This window comes from Chaetura pelagica, unplaced genomic scaffold, assembly GCF_000747805.2.
Source record: "Chaetura pelagica isolate M959 unplaced genomic scaffold, ChaPel_1.0 scaffold69, whole genome shotgun sequence".
In the NCBI taxonomy this organism is placed as follows: domain Eukaryota; kingdom Metazoa; phylum Chordata; class Aves; order Apodiformes; family Apodidae; genus Chaetura; species Chaetura pelagica.
Window position 1 is genome coordinate 9,271,136 of NW_009970724.1, and position 19,867 is coordinate 9,291,002.

Below are 19,867 nucleotides of genomic sequence, written 5' to 3' on the forward strand. Positions count from 1 at the left end.
TTCCCAAGAAAAATCTTAATCTAAAGCCTGCTTAAAATTGTAAAATTTGACATGTTATTTGACTTCAGCAAGTGATAATTTCAAGTAAAAAAGAAACATAATTATGTGGATAGTAATAACTTTTAATCTGGTTTGAAGGTATTACTTGCTTACCTCCTGGGACAAATTCAACTAAGTTTATGGAATTCATTAGCACTTTTTCATTAGCACTTTTTAGCACTGTGCGATAGAAACTGGAAAGCAAGATGGAGCAAAGACTGAACCTCATCTTCTGAAGTCTCAAGAGGTATTCAGTTGGTTCAATGCCAATAAAAACAGGAGGCTGACATAGCAGCATTAAGCTAGACCCAGCAGCAGTAAAGGCAGTCGCATCTAAACAAAACCCCTTCCAATCTTTGTTCTAAATACATGTTGTCTTTGATTGTCCCTGACAGGGGTGAAGTACCAGATAGAGCACTCGTAAGACATCAAATCTGAATACACTGAAATAACGTACATACTGTAGTTGCACATTATTGTTTTCTGAGTTCTGTTACACAGTCTGAGAATGCTCAGGTCCTTTCCCCCCCCATTCTCTCCAGCTGCTTTCTCAGGACACTTTGCACAGTGACCTTGAATGTCCAGGTATGTGCCTAGTTGTTGACCTAACACCTTGCAGAACTGACTGGTTGGAAAACTCTATTTGTGGTTTAATAAAAAAGTGGGTTTTTTTTAACTTGGAGAAAGGCCTTGCTATATAGCTGTGTTCTTCCATCCAAAATTTCATCTAACTAAAGCACTACTATTGAATATGTATACTCAACTGCCATGTAAAAGCAATCTCAGCTGTACCTCCTTTCTGCACAATGTTGTTGCTGTATGCCTTATCCTCAGATGTTGTGTACATACCTCATACAAAACTTTGTGCTGTCAAGATTTAAGGTGTACCATATTCACAGCAAATTTGTTAATACAGAACAAAAGAACTGTTTGGGGGTTGGAGGGGTTAGAGGTGTAGTTTGGGGTTTGGTTTTTTTTGTTTTACCTGGTGCCAATTTAGTTTTGATTGATTAATTTTCTTCACTGATCCTGGCTGCAGCTTATTTATAAGCCTGGGGAGGTGAAAAAAAGGGAAATGCTTAAACAATAAATTTCATCCTTATACCAACGGTGCAGGCATTAGATATTTTCACTCATATTAATTGCATTAGTTTCATAAAAATGGTTCATTTTTGTATATACAGAGTGCCAAGCTCAGATCTCGGGTCTAACAAGTCTGACAGACCATAAGAATTTTTGTGTGCCATTTGATTATTATAGAATAGAGTTTCAGCTTTAAATTTAGAAATATTTAGAAATCTCAACAGGATGAGAGGTGACAGTTTCAAACTGGAAGAGGGTAGATTTAGATTAGATACTAGAAATTCTTTCCTGTGAGTGTGGTGAGACACTGGAACAGGTTGCCCAGATAAGTTGTGGATGCCCCATCCCTGGAAGTGTTCAATGCCAGGCTGTATGGGGCTTTGAGCAATCTGATCTAGGGGTTGGAATTAGATCATCTTTAAGGTCCCTTCCAACCCATTCTATGGTTCTAATCTTTGCTGAAATCTTTTTAAGGAGATTTAAGTTTCCATTCTTTCCACAGTTTCAAAGAAGCTATCTCCCACCCTGCTGCCAACTATCTTTGACTATTACAGTTGTGTTTCAAGGTCAGTCTTCAGAAAGTCCCTCCTTAGTTTATCAGAAGTGGGAAACTGCTAAAAATAAAGTTACTTAATAATGCTTACTCGCATAAGATTATGCCATCTTTTAATCCCAGTTGAAAGTTTGCACCAATGCTCAGCCCTGTAACCTCTTCTATCCAGTTACGCAGATCTTCTTCTATTTGGGGGTCATATTTCAGTGCAATCTGTAACACAAGCAGTTATAAAGTTACTTCCCAAGAGAAAACTGGAACTCTTTCCCCCCCCAATCCATTTCAAAGGGATGCTATAGCGTTCAACCAGTAATTTTATTGCTGGATTTAAAACTGTATTTGAAATATCAGAGTACAGATGCAAGTCTTTTATCCCTTTTATTATAATGTTTATAGCTTTCTTAAATGTTTGTTTGCAAGTAGCACTTTGAAGCATATAGCAGTTCTTCCTACTGTAAGAACTGCTGGAGCTTGTGAACAGTCTTAACAGCTGGAGAATTAGAATTGTTTTGGAAAAAAAAACCAACAACACCAAACCAAAACACTGTAGTTTAGCAGGAAGTACAAAAGTGAAATAGTGTGGTGTGAATGCAAGCATTCTGAATTGCTGTGCCATCAGTACTCTTGCTCAGATGTAGATTTCTCCGTGAGCATTTTTCTATAACAGATTTGAAGTTATGCAGATAAAGATAATGGTGGGTTTGCTTTTTTAGCTAGGAGATGACCTCCAAGTTTTTCACTTGTTGCTACAACAGTAAGAGTTATCTTGCTGGGAATTCTGAGGGGTTGTGTGTGTGGCTCTTTTAAACTTAAGCTGTAGTATGCCTGCTATTTTTCTTTGGCCTTGCTGAAGACTCCAGTGGAATAAACTGATCTCATGTCTTAATTGCAAAGTTACTGCGCTGTTACTTTAGAGAGAGAAAAAGTGCAATGGTCTTTGAAGTTAAAAGCATCAAACAGAGGCCCAGGGTTGTTATTAGCATGGTGAGTTAAAACTCCTTTCCCAGATGTTCAGGCTTCACTTCTCAGTGTGTGAAGTGAAATCAACTAGAAATCAACCAGTAAACAAACTCCAGTGATGCTGGCAGTTAACGGAGCCCATACTCCACTCTGTCCTTTGTTCCCCTCCCTGAAGAGACTGCAACACTAGAAATGAGCTTAAACCTCCTACTTTTGCAATGCTTCTCAATATTGGCAAGCTGGAGAAAAGGCATTCTATCCTTGAAAGCATTGCTACTTTATCTGCAAATGAAATAAGTTATCTAAGCACAAGAGTTGACAGTGAAATAAACTCCCATAGTGCACAGGTTGGCAACACTTTTCCACCCTCATTAGAAGTTGTCCTGCACGGGTCAATGAGCAAGTCAGGGAATGAGGGAGCAGCTGTGAGAAACCTGACAGGCAAGCACAGAATGTACTTGCACTGTTTATAATGGAAAATGAGCTCAGCTACTACCAGTAACTTACAAATTTGGAACAATGTAAAGCCATTCACATTTAGATCAAAATATAAATTCAGTCTTTTTACATAGTTCTTACACTTCAGCCCAGAAAGGCCAGATATTAGCGGCTATTTATATGGCCAGAGATTATAATTCCAAACTATCTCTATTACTTGGATAGAAGCAATTGCTGTGTTTTTGGCCAGTGTTAGTAATTCCCAACTCCAAACTGACCAAACTGAAAATTACAGTGTTCTGTTCTCTATTTTTCTTCTAAGGGGAATGGAAAATTCCTGTATCTCTGGCTTCACTTCAAAAACTTTTCTGAGTAATACTTATTTTCCTTAGACTATTTGTAACAGTGGTGCTATGGTGCCTTAGTTACAGATCAGAACAATGGACTAAACTGTTCTCTTATTCAGGTCTTGATGAAGGCGTAAAAACTTGTGTAATATTCTGCACAAGATGACAAGCACCTTAGTGCTGGCTTAAAATAATCACAATTCCTCTTTCTTCATTGAACATGAAAAGGAAGAAAGCTCAGGCAATACTGCCTAGTGTGAGGAAAATGTCATGACTACTTCTTTGTTGTGTTTTGGTGTGGGGTTTTTTAATCACACCTTTTGGATATTAGACAGCTAAGATGAGAAGCAGACTAGAAAAGCCAGCTGAAGTTCACAGCTCCACAGAGGAAGCTGCTGCCAAGCAGCACAGCCACGTTGTTTATGGTGATTGTAGTAACAGTAAAGCCCCTTTTCTGAGGGGCTACCAGAAAGGTTAACATCTTGAAAATGGTGTATGAGGAAGCTTTCTCCTTCCTCTCCAGGTGATTAGCTTACAAGCTACTTTTCATGGCTATTTTTATTTCCTGTGGAAACAAGGCTTATGTGATCACAGCCTTAATTTGCATCACCCAGAACATTTGGCAGAACTCAACCAGCAGCAGTCTTGGACACGACCGAGTTAGGATATTTTGCGTAGAGTTAACTCTTTGTGGAAAAGAGAAAAATCCCAAATCATCCCCAGAGGAATGAAATATGGCATCATGCTCTTATGACACATTACAGAACCCAGAGAGATCTTATAAAAGTGACCTCACCCGCAGAATCTTGTGTGATGTGTACAAACAAGACATACAAGAGATAGTACATTTCTCTACACCAGTTCAAGAGAAAAAACGGGATTTGTACAAAGTCCAGAACTCAGTACATTCCGATATTACAGTTATGAGAGGGCAGAAAATTTGGGCTGGTTGTTTGTATGTTGACACCTTATGCTGTGGTAAAATCACCATTTTCAGGTGCGTGTGAGTACAGAGAGTGGTTTAAGCTAATCTCTTCCACAATTCTGTAGTTAGAAATGCAATGAACGCCATGCTTTCTGAAAATTCTGGCAGTTTCTGTTTCAATGTAGATTAAAGAGAATGCTAAGTCACAGTTTAGTCATCCTGCAGCTGGAATTGTCCAGAATACAGATGCAATTGTCCTTCTACAGCTTCATTTTTAAGTACTGGTAATTGCTTTTGGTTGTTTTTAAAAAAAAAAAAACAACAACAAAGGAAATGAAGTCTGTGATCATGCAATCAAAGGACATGTCTTAAAGATCAGAGTCTATCTCTTCCCATATTAAAAATAGTGAGAACCCTGAAGACTTTTGCAAGTGTGCTTATTTTATTTAATCTTCCTTGGCAAGCATATATGAAAAAAAAAAAGCACAACTTTTCCTTATTTAATACTAAGTGCATTCCATATTTGAGATTACAATGATCATGCAATCAAAGGACATGTCTTAAAGATCAGAGTCTATCTCTTCCCATATTAAAAATAGTGAGAACCCTGAAGACTTTTGCAAGTGTGCTTATTTTATTTAATCTTCCTTGGCAAGCATATATGAAAAAAAAAAAGCACAACTTTTCCTTATTTAATACTAAGTGCATTCCATATTTGAGATTACAACTGAGCTGAATACGGAATTGCTACCCTCATTGCTTAGGGAATTTAGAAGTAATCAGATGGAATTTTATCACCTCTCCTAAAAAATATTTACTTTATGTTGGAGTACTTTCACATGTGTTCAAATCTTGAGTCTTTCAAGAGGCTTACGAAGTATCTTGGGGTATCACTACTATGGTTATCTAGAGATAGGAAATAAAAAAAATGCTTACATGTGTCAGGAAACTTGTCTTGCTGCCACTAAAAACATTGCTATTAAATCTGCTGATTGTCTTAATTGTCTTCATTACTGTGTAGTTTGACTAATATACGGTAAAGTGTTTGGTTTGATTTTTGAAATGGTGGGAAAGTAGGTTGAATTGTCATTATCGTTTCTTTGAACAAATACACTCAATCTATCTGAAAAGCTAGAGATGTGGAAACTTAAGAATCTGGTTTTTAACAGATGACAAGGGGTTAAAAAGGGAGAGTGGCAGGTCAGGTACTACAAGAGGGAGGCATTATGCTTACTTGGAATTCTTAGCTCTTTACTCCAATGGCACAGCCAGAATTTATGTAACACTAAGTAAACGCATTTTCCATATGTCTATCAGAATTATTCCACTTTTCCTTTGATTGCTATCTACAAGGGGAGGTTGGAAGCTTTAATATAAATTTTAAAAATGTTACGGCTTTTTCCATTACTACTCCTTAACATGCCAACACTTGATCCTCTTTCAGTACTGAACTTTCATGGAAGAGACTTAAATCCTACAAGTCCACAGCAAAAGAAGGCATTATCTTCTAGAGAAGAGAACAGTAGCTAAGCAGCCTCATTCAAGGTACTCATTGCCGGTGTCATAAGAAAAGCTCTGGTTTCAGAATGCCGTAGAAAAAAATGAATTCTAGCCACTGATACAAAGATTTTATAGAAGTTTAAAAGCTAGACAGTGGGAAGCCAGCTATTAATTACTTTGTTCTAATAAGTCTTGAAATATATATAAAGTTGTAAATACTACTCTTCTTGTTGATGCTTCAGTAATACAGATTTAGTAGTAAGCAATATCTTTGAAAAGAGACAGTTTATTAAATTACAGTTTATAAAAATGGTAAAAAATATAGGTGATCTATAGCTGTAGGAGGAAAAGAGTAGGTGAGGTGTTACTTGCCTGTTAGAAGCTCTTGACTGCTACTGAAGTTGTATTTGTATTCAGTATAGGAAAAGCTAACAAAATTCAACAGTGAACTGGAAGGCAATCTTTTGAATAATTCTAAGTAGATATTTAATAGTTCTACTACTGTGGTCCTTGGAAGACTGAAAGTATGTATCACCTTGCTACTGTAAGTCACAAGTAAGAAGAAGCTGCAGAAAAACTAGGTCTGTGTATTAATGTATTTTTGGACTGGCTTCAAATTTGATTTAAAAAATAACTCACCTACTCATTTGCAACTACAGCTGTTTAATTACTTTAGTTAGTTACAACTCTGAAAAATACTCCAGTTGTATCTGAATTTATGAGAAAGGAGGCAGAAATATGGAAAACTTCTCCACGCTGTAAGAGAACGTTTTGAGCTTGATGCTCTTTAATATCAGTTAAGACCACATTATATTTTGGGTTTTTTTCTGAGCTTCACAAACAGCCATACAATTTTAATGTATTACTAAAGGACATTAAGTTTATTGGGAACTAACATGTCTCAGGTACTTATCCTGCTAGATGGTGTCTGGTACAGCCAGGACAAAAGACTGCCTTGTTAGTGATGCAGAAGTAGCAGAACCCAGTTATACCAGTATTTCAGCTAAAAATGTCTTTTTTTCATTATGGTAACCTGGTATTACATCTAAGTCAAACACCTCTGTTACCTAAAACTGATGCACTTCAATTGTAGGGCTGGAGTGGTGTTGTCTTTGAGTGGAAGGATGGAGGGGTAAGAACTCAGAGCATCAAGAAGTCAGTTCTTCCTCTTACTTGGTGATTCCTGTTTTAAATGCCAAGTTTCATCTTTGTCAGCTGCAGGCACTAACTAGCAGGTGGTGTGATACATGTAAAGGTACACCAATGTGTGCCTAAGAATCCTTGGGTTAAACTTGATTCCTCTGGAAACTTCACACCCAATTCTTGCATCTTGTTCCCTTTGGGTAGGACTTTACTGCTTACCTCTTACAGTGTAAAAGCCCTCCCTCTATCTGTAGCACAAGAACAGCAATCATCACTGTTTTTATTAAGCATGTGGATTCCTGGAAATAAATGAACTTGTGTTGGCCAGTTTCAAGGGACACCGATTATTCAAGTTACTTAATATGCCTGTAGCATGCTAAGTTTGAGTGATGATGTTAACGAGTATTTTGCATCATAAATGATATCATATGGACATTCAATTGTTTTTTTATACTAATCTTTTCCAAATTACATAGTACACACTGTACACTAAGGGCTGTGTATAAGCCAAATCTCCAGTTTAAGAGTTCAACACTCTATGCTGCTGCTACTCTGGAAAAACACTGTAATAGTATCTCAAAAAATAGTTTAATCACACAGCATAGCTTTTACCATTCACTGGGACTAGCAAACAGAACTTAGTAAGTTAAAAAGCAGGTATAAAAGATTAAACTTGCTAAGTTACCTATCATGTCACAGCAGTGAATTTTTATGGTTTCAGTGGTGCCTACAACCATCCTTTGCACGGGCATAACTACTACTCTAAGGAGTGATTTGCTTTGCAAAGGCCATGGATACCAATGCTGATGCTTCTTTATTATGTGCTTGGCACTAGCTTATTAAGAGATCTTTCTCCTCCCTTTGTTAAGGCTTTATGATGGTATGGGGAAAAGATGAAAGCCAAATCATCTCCTGGTATCAAGGCAGAGGCTCTCAAAAGTCCATACTCCTCAGAAGTGGGAGTAAGGCAGACTACATGGCCAATCCCAAATTATTCTCCAGAATTCCAGCTACTTGCACCTGAGCTACCCCATTCTGCTCATTACCTGCTGTTACAGAATATAGCTCTGAATCCCACATCTAAAATTTATACAGCATAACACCTGGGACAAAAAAGTGTGAAAAGCTTACTGGTTATGCAAATGATAAAAAAAATTGCACAGAACAGTTACATGTCTCATAAGCAGGAAGGATTATTTTTCTATATTTTTAAAAATTATACAATTGATTTTAAACATTCTGGTTAAAATTCTATGGAGCAAACAGTGCTGTATCTTCAGCTTCAGAGACAAGGGAGAGTGACAAGGATATAATCAGTGTTTTTCTGCAGAAGAGTTCCAGTTGTCTGCTAACTGAGTCACAGAATAAACAGCGTACCCTTTAAGTTGAAACAGCCTAAGAGAGTGGGACAACACAAGGTTTTGATTTTTACTGAAGTGGTTGAGAGGAGAGTACCAAGGTTACTATGAAGTAGAGCTTCTTGTCATTCGAGCTACCAATCCAATGGTCTTTCATCATAAGAACAAATTAAAATTCCCTAATATTTTAAAGTATTTTGACCAGGGGTGCATGCAAAAGCAAACATCAGAGGAGGCATATTTGTGCATGAGAAACCCAAAGGTAAAGCAAATGTAAAAATCCATATGAAAACCAAAGGGGAAAGTACTTAAAAAACTGAAAGCCACCATTAGATATTCCCTGGTGTTTGGAAATGTATTTTTTTTTCTGTGACTATGGACTGTAGTACAGAAAGGCAGGGAACACACTAATGCTAGCATTGAAAGATCTCACTGTATTCCACTACACTACTTAGCACAAAAATTTTACAGCTGTATCCATTTTGCTTAGTATTCAACAGTATTTTTTTATATATAGCATAACTGATAACCTGCCAACACTTCACTGTCTTTTCTGCAAGTCAAAATTTATGCTACAATCTTTAAAGGAGGGATGTATAAGCTTTAATCTAAAATTCCAGTTTAAACTCCATGAATTAAAAAACTTAAGAGGCATGGCTTGTTCTAGCTCATCTTACAAGTAAGATACCTCTAGTCAGACACGGTGTTGGTTGCCAGCTTGTGAACTATCCAAGGGGCAAACACTACTGTCTCTTCCCTCAAAGTGCACCAACTCACCTGCCCCAGACTGCAAACCCATTCCCTCATTTACTGTGGCTGAACTACTGCAACACTCCTGCTCATTCCAATCTGTGCTCATAGTTTTTCTCACATTTCTTGTTCTTATGAATTCTTGTCAAGAGTGACAGTTTTCTGGCTTGTAACTGATTCTGCTCAGTCATCAGCTTCTACTTTCAACTGTAGCACCTTCTGGTCCTGCCACCCTACATCATACTTCTTGATGTCAAGTCTCTTTGCACTTCTTTAGTCTGTATATTGCAGAACAGCTTAGATTTATTTGCAGAACATTGTTTCAGCAATATTCACTATGTATTCTTTGAAATTGCTGTTTTCACTGTGATGTGAAGTTTCTTCTCAGCTAAAACAGTGTTGATCCAACCCAAATCACAAAAGCCTGTTACTCGCTGAGGAGAACATTCCCCTTCCTCTGAAACCCACCCCCAAGATGACTGACTTGAGCTCTGGGCAGGCTCTGACATCACTAGCAGTGACATCTTCTGAAACCACATGCTGAGGGCTGCACTGAGAACACTGGTAACCTGCAGTACTGCCTGACTTCAGGGATACTCAGTTGCTTTTGTGGAGAAAAAAAAAATATATAATCTAACAGAACAGTCTGGTGCATAAACATAAAACAAAACAAAACACCAACAAACAACTTTAAAACCCCAACCCAAACAAAAAATCTGTAAGCAACCTAGTTTTCCTACGAGCAATACAGGAAATGTCTCCTGAGACAGCTCCTACTGTAACTCTGGTGCAACAGTAGTTCTAGAGGCTGGACTGAGCCTGCAAACAGAAAGAGTGACAGCAATGATCCCTGTATCTTTGAGACTACTTTTCTAGTCTATTGCTACTACAAGAATCCAGGAAATAAGACATTCTTCTAAGTCTGCTTATTTTCCTCCTCCAGTACAACAGTCCCATTACAAGCAAACTGTATTGTGATTTTGTAGCTCTTCCCAAATGCCCTACTGATTGGACAAGTCTTCCATCCTCACCTTCTGAATAGGACCATAAAATCTGATTTTAGCCTGAGTCATGCTCTACACCCTTTCTTCTCTTCAAACCTTCTTCATTTACCAACAACAGTAGAATTGTGGTTTACAGCAGCAAGCTGCTAATTAGTAACTCAAACATAGCTAAAGAAAACTAAGTCTGTTGATGCAATCTTTGCTAAATGTTACTCAAAATGCACACTCCCAATGCCCCTCCTTCCTCATTTTCTCAGTACCTTTTTAAAAGTAAACCTAAGCCACTAAGTTCAGACACTTGTGATACCAGGCACAGGCTTGACTGGAAACTGAACCAGATGACACAGCAGGTCCCAAGGTAACACGCACTTCCCAGGTGACAGAGCTCAGTGCTTTCCACCAACTGCTCCAATGACATTTGGTCACCTGTTGGCCTGCTCTGATTTAATTCCACTAACTCACGTTAGAAAATCTTGCCTATTAGCTGCTTCATACTGTTGTTTTGCTTCACCACCACAAAAAAAAAAATTGTAAGAATGAATTCAGCACAAAGAATGAAACACAACAATCTGCTGCTCCTTGCCCTTCAACCCCCACTCCCTACCCCTCCCTTCCTGGGTATCTCTCTGACTATTTGCCGTTCAGTAGGTGATACAAAATGTTGATTATATTCCAGGAAACATCGAAAAATGTTTTGGATATGGTCAACCAGGCATGTTGTGCTTTTACCACATAAAAAGAGTTACAAGAATAGTATGATCTACAATTAATGGCATGGGTTTTTTTAGAAAAAAAGTGATGACCATAAACACATTAGAAAATGTTTACTTAATTTTGTAATAATATCCATCTCTAAAAGCCTACCACTGAAGTTCAAGTTGCTGAAGACAGTCCAAGAAAATTAAGACTGGGTATATGAAATTTGTATAGACTTAACAGGCAGTTCTATACACATAATTAAATCTGTATAGCAGATAGCTGAACAGATATTTTTAAAAGTTTATGGTTAGATGAACTTTAGTTCCAACTTATTTAATGAAAATGCAGTTTAAATTACATAAAAATCAAGCCAAAGACCTTGCTATACCGAAGTTTTATAACAAGTACAGATGGAAGTACTACTGTTGACAAAGGAAAGACAGTCTCCTAAGTTAGAAGGTTCTGGTTAAACACTTTGTAGTAACTTCTGAACCGGCATTTAACCACGAGCAGGAGAGTTAGCACTGGGTGCACACATACACTGCGTCCAGAACTCTGGATACAGCAGAAGCCATAGTCTCTCTAGGCTGCACAGATGAATCCAGGGTAGGGTGGAAATACACAAACAGCAGAACGTGTGGGCAAGGCTGTGCTGCAACTGATGTGTGAGAGGTCCTGAGCCTGAATTGTTTAATGTTCCATTATTCTTCAGAAGAACAAAATGCTCTGATGTCTGGACTGAACTATGTGTTAGTTATGTTTTGTTCCAATTCTTTTCCATCCATTCAAAGACCAGTTCTTTCTCTGATATTTAATCTCACAGCTTTCTTGTTCATTTTAATTAAAATCTGCTAGATTCTTTCAAATAGAAGTACCTGTTCATATCACAAACATTTTCATACCATCTTTTATTAATGATAGAGGATGCTATCAAGAATGACCATAGTAAAAAGGCAAAAATCTTTATTTCTTTAGAAAGTTACTTTTACTTTTTTACTTTCATTGGGGCATGATTAATACAATGATGCAGCAAGGTAAGGGGACAGCTTCTTGCAAGAATAAGCAAAATCTAGAAGACAAGATATGTACCTGAACTACACATGCTTCATTGACTTAACATTGCATTGCCTTTCAGATATGTATGTAACATGAATTCAAATGCATCCCACACAGTGTTATGAAGTTAACCAAAGCAGTGGCAGCTCAGGCTGCTGAGACAGTGGGAATCTGAACCGGAGCTGCCATGTAGGTCCTGATCCAGCACATCCCTCCATGTGGTGTGTACTGGCCTGAGCTCCGACCTGTGGTCAGTCCATGCTCCGCACAGAAGGGAAATGTGCTGGTGGGGCCTGTGTTAGCATCAAGGTGACAGCTGGCTTTCTCCATGAACATCTGAATATAACCAAATCCTCTCTCAAATACTGTTACACCTTAGCCTTTGCTGGTAAGGCTTCTAGCATTTAGTCAGTTGATTAGGGGCAGAATGAAGATACTTTTCAATTAAATTACTCTTGTTTAAGCAAAATTAGGAATACTCTCTGTCTATAAATAAAGAGGTTGTAGCAGTGGAAATATCAATGGGAAAACAACGTAACATGACAGCTTTCTTAGCAGGAAGCAAGGTTTTTATAGTTATAACGTCTGCTTTTACCCTGGGAAGAGCCATAGTCCAAACATGCAGAGCACGGTAGGAGTATTTGGTTTGAAACCATCTACAATCTATAATTCAGCCAGGTAGGACTTGCAATAAGATTAGATCACACACACATTAAAGCATTTGAGAACACCAAGGAAGTGCAGAAATATTTATTTTTGCCCAAATCTAGGAAAAGACTCACTGTTCCACTCCTGCAGGGTGCATGCACAATCCAGGTACAGTCTCACTTCACCACACCTCTTAGGGATGGCTCTGTAACCAAAAGGATATCTGCCTAAATCAAGTCTCCAAGAAAAGATCTGCTCAGACCCTAGAAGACCAGGTTAAGTCTTGGAAGGGAAGCAGCAAAGACACTCAATGGTTAAAGCCCAGTTTCCAGGAGCCAGGAAGGATCAGTGTCCAGAGGATGTTCAGATTCCCAAGGCTTAAGGCACGCTTGGCCGAGCCACTCAGATGGGTCAGGCAGTTTGGAGAGAGGCCAAGCAGGGCACTAGACCGTGGCTGTGACAGGCACTTCATGCCTTGCTGGAACAGCCTCCTCGCTGCCAGCTCCTCCACTGTGACTAATGCCTCCACCTCTTTGGAACTGACAGTCAGAATCTGCTTCTGGTAACAGATGGTTCTATATAAGAAATAAAAAGTTTAATTATGTCTCCCCTCCTAATATCTACTAAACTCTGCACTGGTTTAAGGGGAGGGAGAGGGGTTTGGAAGAGAGAAAAAGGGGGGGGGGGAATAAACCCAGTTGTTGAGGGGGTTTTTGTTTGTTTATTTAAGGAAAAAAAACCCCAAACGTAGAACCATCCGCCTGAAGAAAGTCAAAACTCTTTTTGAGAAGAACACTGTAATTCAATCCCACTAAACAGAAACAAAGTAAGTTACTCTGAGGCATTACTGCAAAACCAAAAATATTTACCCAACAGAGAAGATCTGCTGCTGAATATAGCTATACAAGTTAAGAGTTGCTTAGAATTGGATACTAACAATAAGAATTTTTAAGCAAACGAGCCCCTCTTAAAGAAAAAAGGATTTTCACATGATCTCACTTAGAAAAAATCTGTTTCAAATTGCCCTACGTGTCCTGGCCTCAAGCCTGTTTTTACTGAAGGCCTTTCCTGTGCAGTTCCATAGGGGATGGGAATCTCTACAAAGTTTGCCTTAAAAGGATGTGTCAGATGCTCAGTGTATATGGTGTTATGAAGCTACAGAAGCTAACAATTCTGAGTACAAAGCAACTTCTATCCTTTATTCTACCAGACAAATTATAAATTATTTGGAGGCCAGAAAAACACTCTAAATTAATGTTTTTACCAAAAAAAGCTGTGTCTAGGGAAAAAAACAACCAGACATGCCACTACCCCCAAACAATGCATGCATCCATCTGTCTTTTCTGGGTATTGACTCAGCAACAGGAATATAATAGTTTTTTTTCGTTTCTAAATTTTAAACTAAGTCTAACTCTGAAACCTCACAAAAAGCACACTCATTTGTACATTTTAAACACACATACATTACTGTAATGCAAATTAAACTTTTTATGTTCTGAGAATATTAATCCCATTTAATCCTCATGACTGTCAAACTGCTTTCTTCAGGGGTGTTTTAGCTGTAGGAGGTACACTGAGTTTGCACATGAAGGATACAAGACTTGATATTATCACACGCTCTTAAACATTAACGTCAGCAAGTTTTATGTCTTTCTATTACCAGTAAATGTTTTACGAAAAGTTTATCAATCCACCAGAAACTAGATGAATGTAGTAACTTCTATAAATTAACAGGAAGTGCTTTAAATCTGAAAATGCAGACACAGTGTGCTTCCCAAGGTTACAAGCAGCAAAGGTTTCCAGCAAAAAGCCTCACTCTTAGCATAGTAGGCACCATGTTTGCTGGTGGAGCACTGGCAGTTTGTACCTGTGCTGTCCTCATGCATGCACAGGAGCAGACTGGTCTGGTGCCCCACCTCTGCTTTGATGCTTGGCAGCTAATCCCAGCTATGCCATGCCATTCATCCCCTTCCTCCTAGAAAAAATGGTGTAAGCTGAGAGAACTGGAAGTGACACCCCTCACGCAGGGCTTAGCACGGGGCAGCGATGCATGCCTTGCAGTTCCAAGAAGGACTGTGCACTGTTCCAAGTGACAGTTTTGAGAGACATGAGAATGCCAAAAGACAACCGTCAGCTTGGCAATGGCACATCAAGGTTTACTGAGGATTTAAAAGAAATGAATTCCCAGTGTCAGTGGTGTACACAACCACTGCCAGATGCCGCCAGGGAGCCACTTCCAAGGATTTGTTTCATCTCACCTACTCAGAGGCTACTGAGCAGTGAAACTGGTTATAGGGTGTGTCTACCCAGTGGAGTTGTGGCAGGGCTCCCCCAAGGTAAGTTTCCTTGTCCAGGGGCTTGGGCAAGTGTGCAGAATGGGCAATGCTTGGCTGACAAACAGAGGAGGCTTTAAGCTGATGGCAGGGGTGCTAACATCCAAGCTGCTAGCAAGGGATGTGTTTCCATGGCAAATTACTTGCCCCTGCTTACCATTGAGAGACTTAGCATAGATAGGAACTCTCAGCTACATGCTACCCAGGTTTCAGTACCATCAGGTCTGTACCTGTTAGCCAGTGTACTGATTATGGCTGTCATATTAATACTTTATTGAAGCAGCCACAGAATGGGAAACCTACACCTGGTACATGGTCATGAGAGAGGATCTGCCCTGAGGCAGCAACAGTGAAAGAGGAAAATGCGCAAGACACATGGAGACAGAGCAAACACACTGAAATAGACGGCAAGGGATGAAGATGAACGGAGAAACTGCAGTTAGGTTTCATCACTGTTGGAATACCTTCCTCCTCTAAAAAAAACCAACACATGTAACCAAAACATGTAGCTATTGATTAGGGCTACTGCATTAATACCAGTTCTCAATATCAGAACTCTTCACACATAGGATCTTACACCATGAGAACCCAAATTAATAGGCTGACACAGCTTAATAAAACTAGTGTTCCACTGTGTTTCTTTTAAAAAACCCCTCATCTACAGAATTTTTAGCAAAATGCTGAACTCATGTTTCAGCAGTTGAGGTGGCAAACACGTTCTCAGAAGCATGAAGAGGCTTCTGCCCAGAAAAGGAACAACATGTTTTGGAAGTGGAGGGAAGTATGCAGCAGGACCATTTTCTGTTGTTGAACCCAAGTTACTGATATCTGATATTGCTAGTCAAGGCAAAACCAAGAATCAGAAAGAATTAACTAGCAGGGTTATCGCAAATAAGTTTGTTGCAGGATTCTCATAATTTGGTTGCTGATACATTTAAAAACCTCTATTTTAAGACTAAGAGAAAAATAGAAGTTTTCATTGTTTACATCATTAATGTGTTTTAAGTGATAGATGTAGTTATTGTGCCAAACATGGAATTATTCCACTGTCATATTTATATTTTGTGGAAAGTGTTCCTGTTGACTCAATTACCAAAACTGTACCATGAAGCAATATTCTTGTATGTTGAATTGCATTCTGTGCATCTAGTTGATAGATTTCTTGACTAAACCTACAGCAGAAGTTTTTACTCAGCATTTCATTCATCTCAGTGTATTACAGTTATTAAGGAGGCTTGGAAACAGCTACTAAAGAAAGTTTAACACAAGTATCTGAAAGATAAGAAATGGAAAACACAAAGTTATGAAATTGTTCATTTGAGCTGCTGATCTGTTGTTAAAGCCTAGATCCAGCTGGATCTAGGTCTTTGGAAAAAGAAATTGGACACAAATAGAAAAGTTTCAGTGCTATGCACAGTGAAACTAATATTTAGCTAGTAAATGTTAACTTCAAGAGCTACGATCAACTATCACAAACCAGGAATTGAACTGAAGCAAAGTGAAGTTCAATGCTTAATCTTCTAAAATCCTTCTGCTATTTTTTTCTGAAATTCCCAGTAAAAATCTCAGTGTAAAGATTTCTTTTACAATATTTGACAGCAACAAAATACTGGATTTTTCATTTATTCTCCATGCAACAAACTGAAGATTTGTATCATGGAAAGGGTCATGCAGGCAGATCTTATTATAAACTAAACACCTGAATTTAATTAAAACCTTGTAAATTAAAGCTATTACTTCTTTAAAAGCTATATAGACATCTACATGTAAGAGAATGGAAATGCAGAGATCCTATACTGTCAGAAGACCCTATACTATACAGAAGATACCCAGCTCTGCTCTCAAAGCCTGAGCTTTCATTGTCTTTATCCAACACAGTCTCCATTTTTATGACATCATGTCAGATGTTACTAGAAATACATTTTGTCAGAAGCAAACATTCTTACCTAACTTTCATGAAATTCAGTGAACAAGCCTAAAGGTCTGCTAAAGGAAAACAGTCTCCAGGGAGTATGGAAGGGTAAGACAAGTATACGGTAGGAACAGTTCTATTTTAAGAAGGAAAATGGTATTATTCCTGTTTTGAGAGGAGTGGTCAGAAAGAGGAAGGAGACAGCATAACAGTCCAACTACAGGTAGCCAAAACAATCTAGCTACTAAATCACTAATTAAAAAGTCTTAAATTTAATTATGCTAATATGGTTCCTGGTTAAAAATATTCATTAACCAGCAACTTCTGGACAAAGCAATTAAATCCCTTTATTTGGCCTGAAGTACAGTACAAGAACTTTCTCCTCAGCAGTTCTGGGAGGAACACAATAATCATAGCTAGGACTGGTTAGTGCTATTCACCACAGACTTCAATTCTTTCTCATTAATTTGTATTTGCCCTTGAGAAGCAAAGCAGGAAGTGCTCCTGCCCTCCTGCACACCTGTGAAATAGGAGATACCTTGTTTACAGGATTCCTGTCTAAAAGGCACCAGTCTCCCTTCCTTTCCATCTTGCTAGTGCTTGACCTTTCAGGATGGCAGCTGCAGGGACAGACTAACTCACCTCTGCTGTCTTTATTTAAAGTTTGGAAAATGGTACTGAGTAGTGCCAGCTTTCCTGATGGCTTGAAAGGAAAGACAGACACTCGCATAAAGACAGGGGAGATAGCCAAATGCCATGCAAAGTTTAACTCCCCTTACCGACCATATTTCTGCCCAGCCTTCCCTTCACATGGAGATGAAGCTGGCAGTGTATCAAACATGAGAGAGAAGATAAAAGCCTGCCCGGTACAAGCACCATTTCCATGGGAAGGGTGGAGTCACTCGGAAGCAGCTAAATGAACTGGAACCTCTCCTCCCACCCGGCACTCCTGTTTGCCCCACACCTTATGCAGCACATCAATGGAGCAAAAGCTTCTGCTAATTTCTTACTGACCTCAATTGTAAATTAGAGACAAAGATGACATCAGTTTGTATCTCTATCTAATTGCATCACCATCCCAAGGTATGCTCACTGTATGTACTGCAGAAACTCTTCTGTTGCTCAAGAAGAAAATGATGTGTTGCCTGCAGAAGAAACCATCCATTTCAATCAGCTTAAAGGCCTCCTCGCTGAATATTTGTTTTGGATCAAATATATTCTGTGATCTCAAGTAAACAGGGAATCGGCTTCAAAGGGATTACACCAGTTTGACTACCTACACATTTCTCATGCAGGCAAGGTTCCTTACAGCTGGGAACCAGTACACAAATTCCAGCCTTTCTTTGTAGGAAGTAGAAGAGATCCATAACAGAGACCAGACACCTTATTGGTGTCAACTAAGGTAAGGAGCAAAACCAGAGGAGGGTGTGGGGCCTCAGAAGGCCAAAAAAAAAAAAAAAAAAGCTCTAAACCCCAAACTAAACAAAGATTTTAAGCTTTGAGATGGAATCTGTAAGATCAACGAAACAAAATTCTTATAAAGCATCAGGACATGTTATAGTAATCTATTCAAATACCACAGGAAACAAAAGGTCTCTCTGAACACTAACACAATGCCAAATGAGAAATAAAGGATAAAAACCAAACCCGAGATAATTTTTTATCCACACAGCTGGGCCCTCAGGCAGCAGAGCTATCAACACGTCTGTTTGCTGTAGAAAAACAGTGCTTGGGGATTAGCACCAAAAATTTCAAACAGGGGTCATCTAACATTCACCATCACTCAAGCAGGGAGATGTCACAGCTACTTAAAAACATTTATCATCGCCACTTTAAAGAAAGAAAAAAAAAAACCCGCAAAAACACAATAGTTTGCACGAATGTCTGTGTTTTAGAAAGCACTATTAAGATCAGCACCAACAGCTAGAAACTAGATGATGTTCTTCAAATCTTTGAGACAGAAGGGTTTGGAAAAAGGAATCTGATCTTTAGAGAGACATTTTCCTCACATCCTCTAGAATGATACAGTGAAATGGAAACACATCCAATGCACAGACCTGTGCTAGGTCCACAATTTATCTGTCAATAACACCACTGCTTTGGAATTTGAACCCTTCTTACTGTAAGAGCAACACTCTCAAAGTTCAAAGCTCTTTTACTGGACTTTTGTGGTCGGTTGCTTTTTTTGCTTGTTTTGTTGTTCTTTTTATTAAGGGAGATAAGCGCATTTGTTTTTGGTGCATTTGAATATTTTTATAGCACTGCTGCGTTGACATTTCCAAGGACCACAGAGAGAAGCCTGCACACGTGTAAACGGGAACTGCCGCAGAACATCAGTATTTGCATGGAAGCAAAGGGAGGGGAACAACAGACTCAGCAGGGTGAAGGGGGAGGCCCCTTGCCCGAGGTGTGGAACACACCAGCTTCAAAGCCCCTGCGAACACACGGACTTGGAACCGCTGCTCTCAGGAGGCCCTAGGCTGCTGACAATAAGAAACTGAAAGGAAGAACAAAGAACTTCTTCCCATCTTGTCCCCATAAAGGGATCACTGTTAGGCCTGCATGACCCCCTCAGTATTTTTTAGAGTAGAAGAGCACTTCCTTCCTAACTCACTGGCAATAACACACAGCATACGCTTTATTGTTTGCTGGTTTGTTTTCTAGATTGTACCAGTGTAGATGAATCACTGAGATGTTGGAGGCGGCCGCTCTCGGTAACCTTTGGTTACACGATGTCACCTCAGACTGTGCAGCACAACCCGCAACCCCCCCGAAACACAACAAAGAAAGAAAAAAGATACTTTGTGAAGTTTCCAACAATAGTAACGTAACACTTTCTGCCTAAACTACGTTTGACGTGCGATCCTTTTCTCCCTCCTCAGACACAAGTAAAGCAGGACTTGGGGCTCTGCCCGCGCGTGAAGTAACGAGAGGAAACGCCGCGCTGGGACCGCCAGCCCGCGAATACAGACGCAGCGCAAACCCATCCCTGCTCGTTCGCCGCTCTCATCTTTATTGCCGAGGTTTCGGGGCGCAGCGCGCGTGGCACCGGGCACCAGCGCGCGCCTCGGACACGCGCGGGCGGCGCGAGCACCGGGGCCGCTCCCGCAGCTCCGACC

At 39.4% G+C, this 19,867-nt stretch overlaps 1 protein-coding gene across 1 annotated transcript in view; it reads right to left on the reverse strand.

The window, feature by feature from the left end:
• Window positions 1–19,867, reverse strand: part of LOC104396754 (calponin-3) — a 57,924-nt gene that overhangs the window by 3,704 nt on the left and 34,353 nt on the right. Inside the window, exons 3-4 of the mRNA XM_010006637.1 lie at window positions 1,767–1,888; window positions 1,025–1,091 (exon numbers count right to left, since the gene is read on the reverse strand). Coding sequence (XP_010004939.1) covers window positions 1,025–1,091; window positions 1,767–1,888 — 189 coding nt within the window. The remainder of the gene's footprint in view (window positions 1–1,024; window positions 1,092–1,766; window positions 1,889–19,867) is intronic.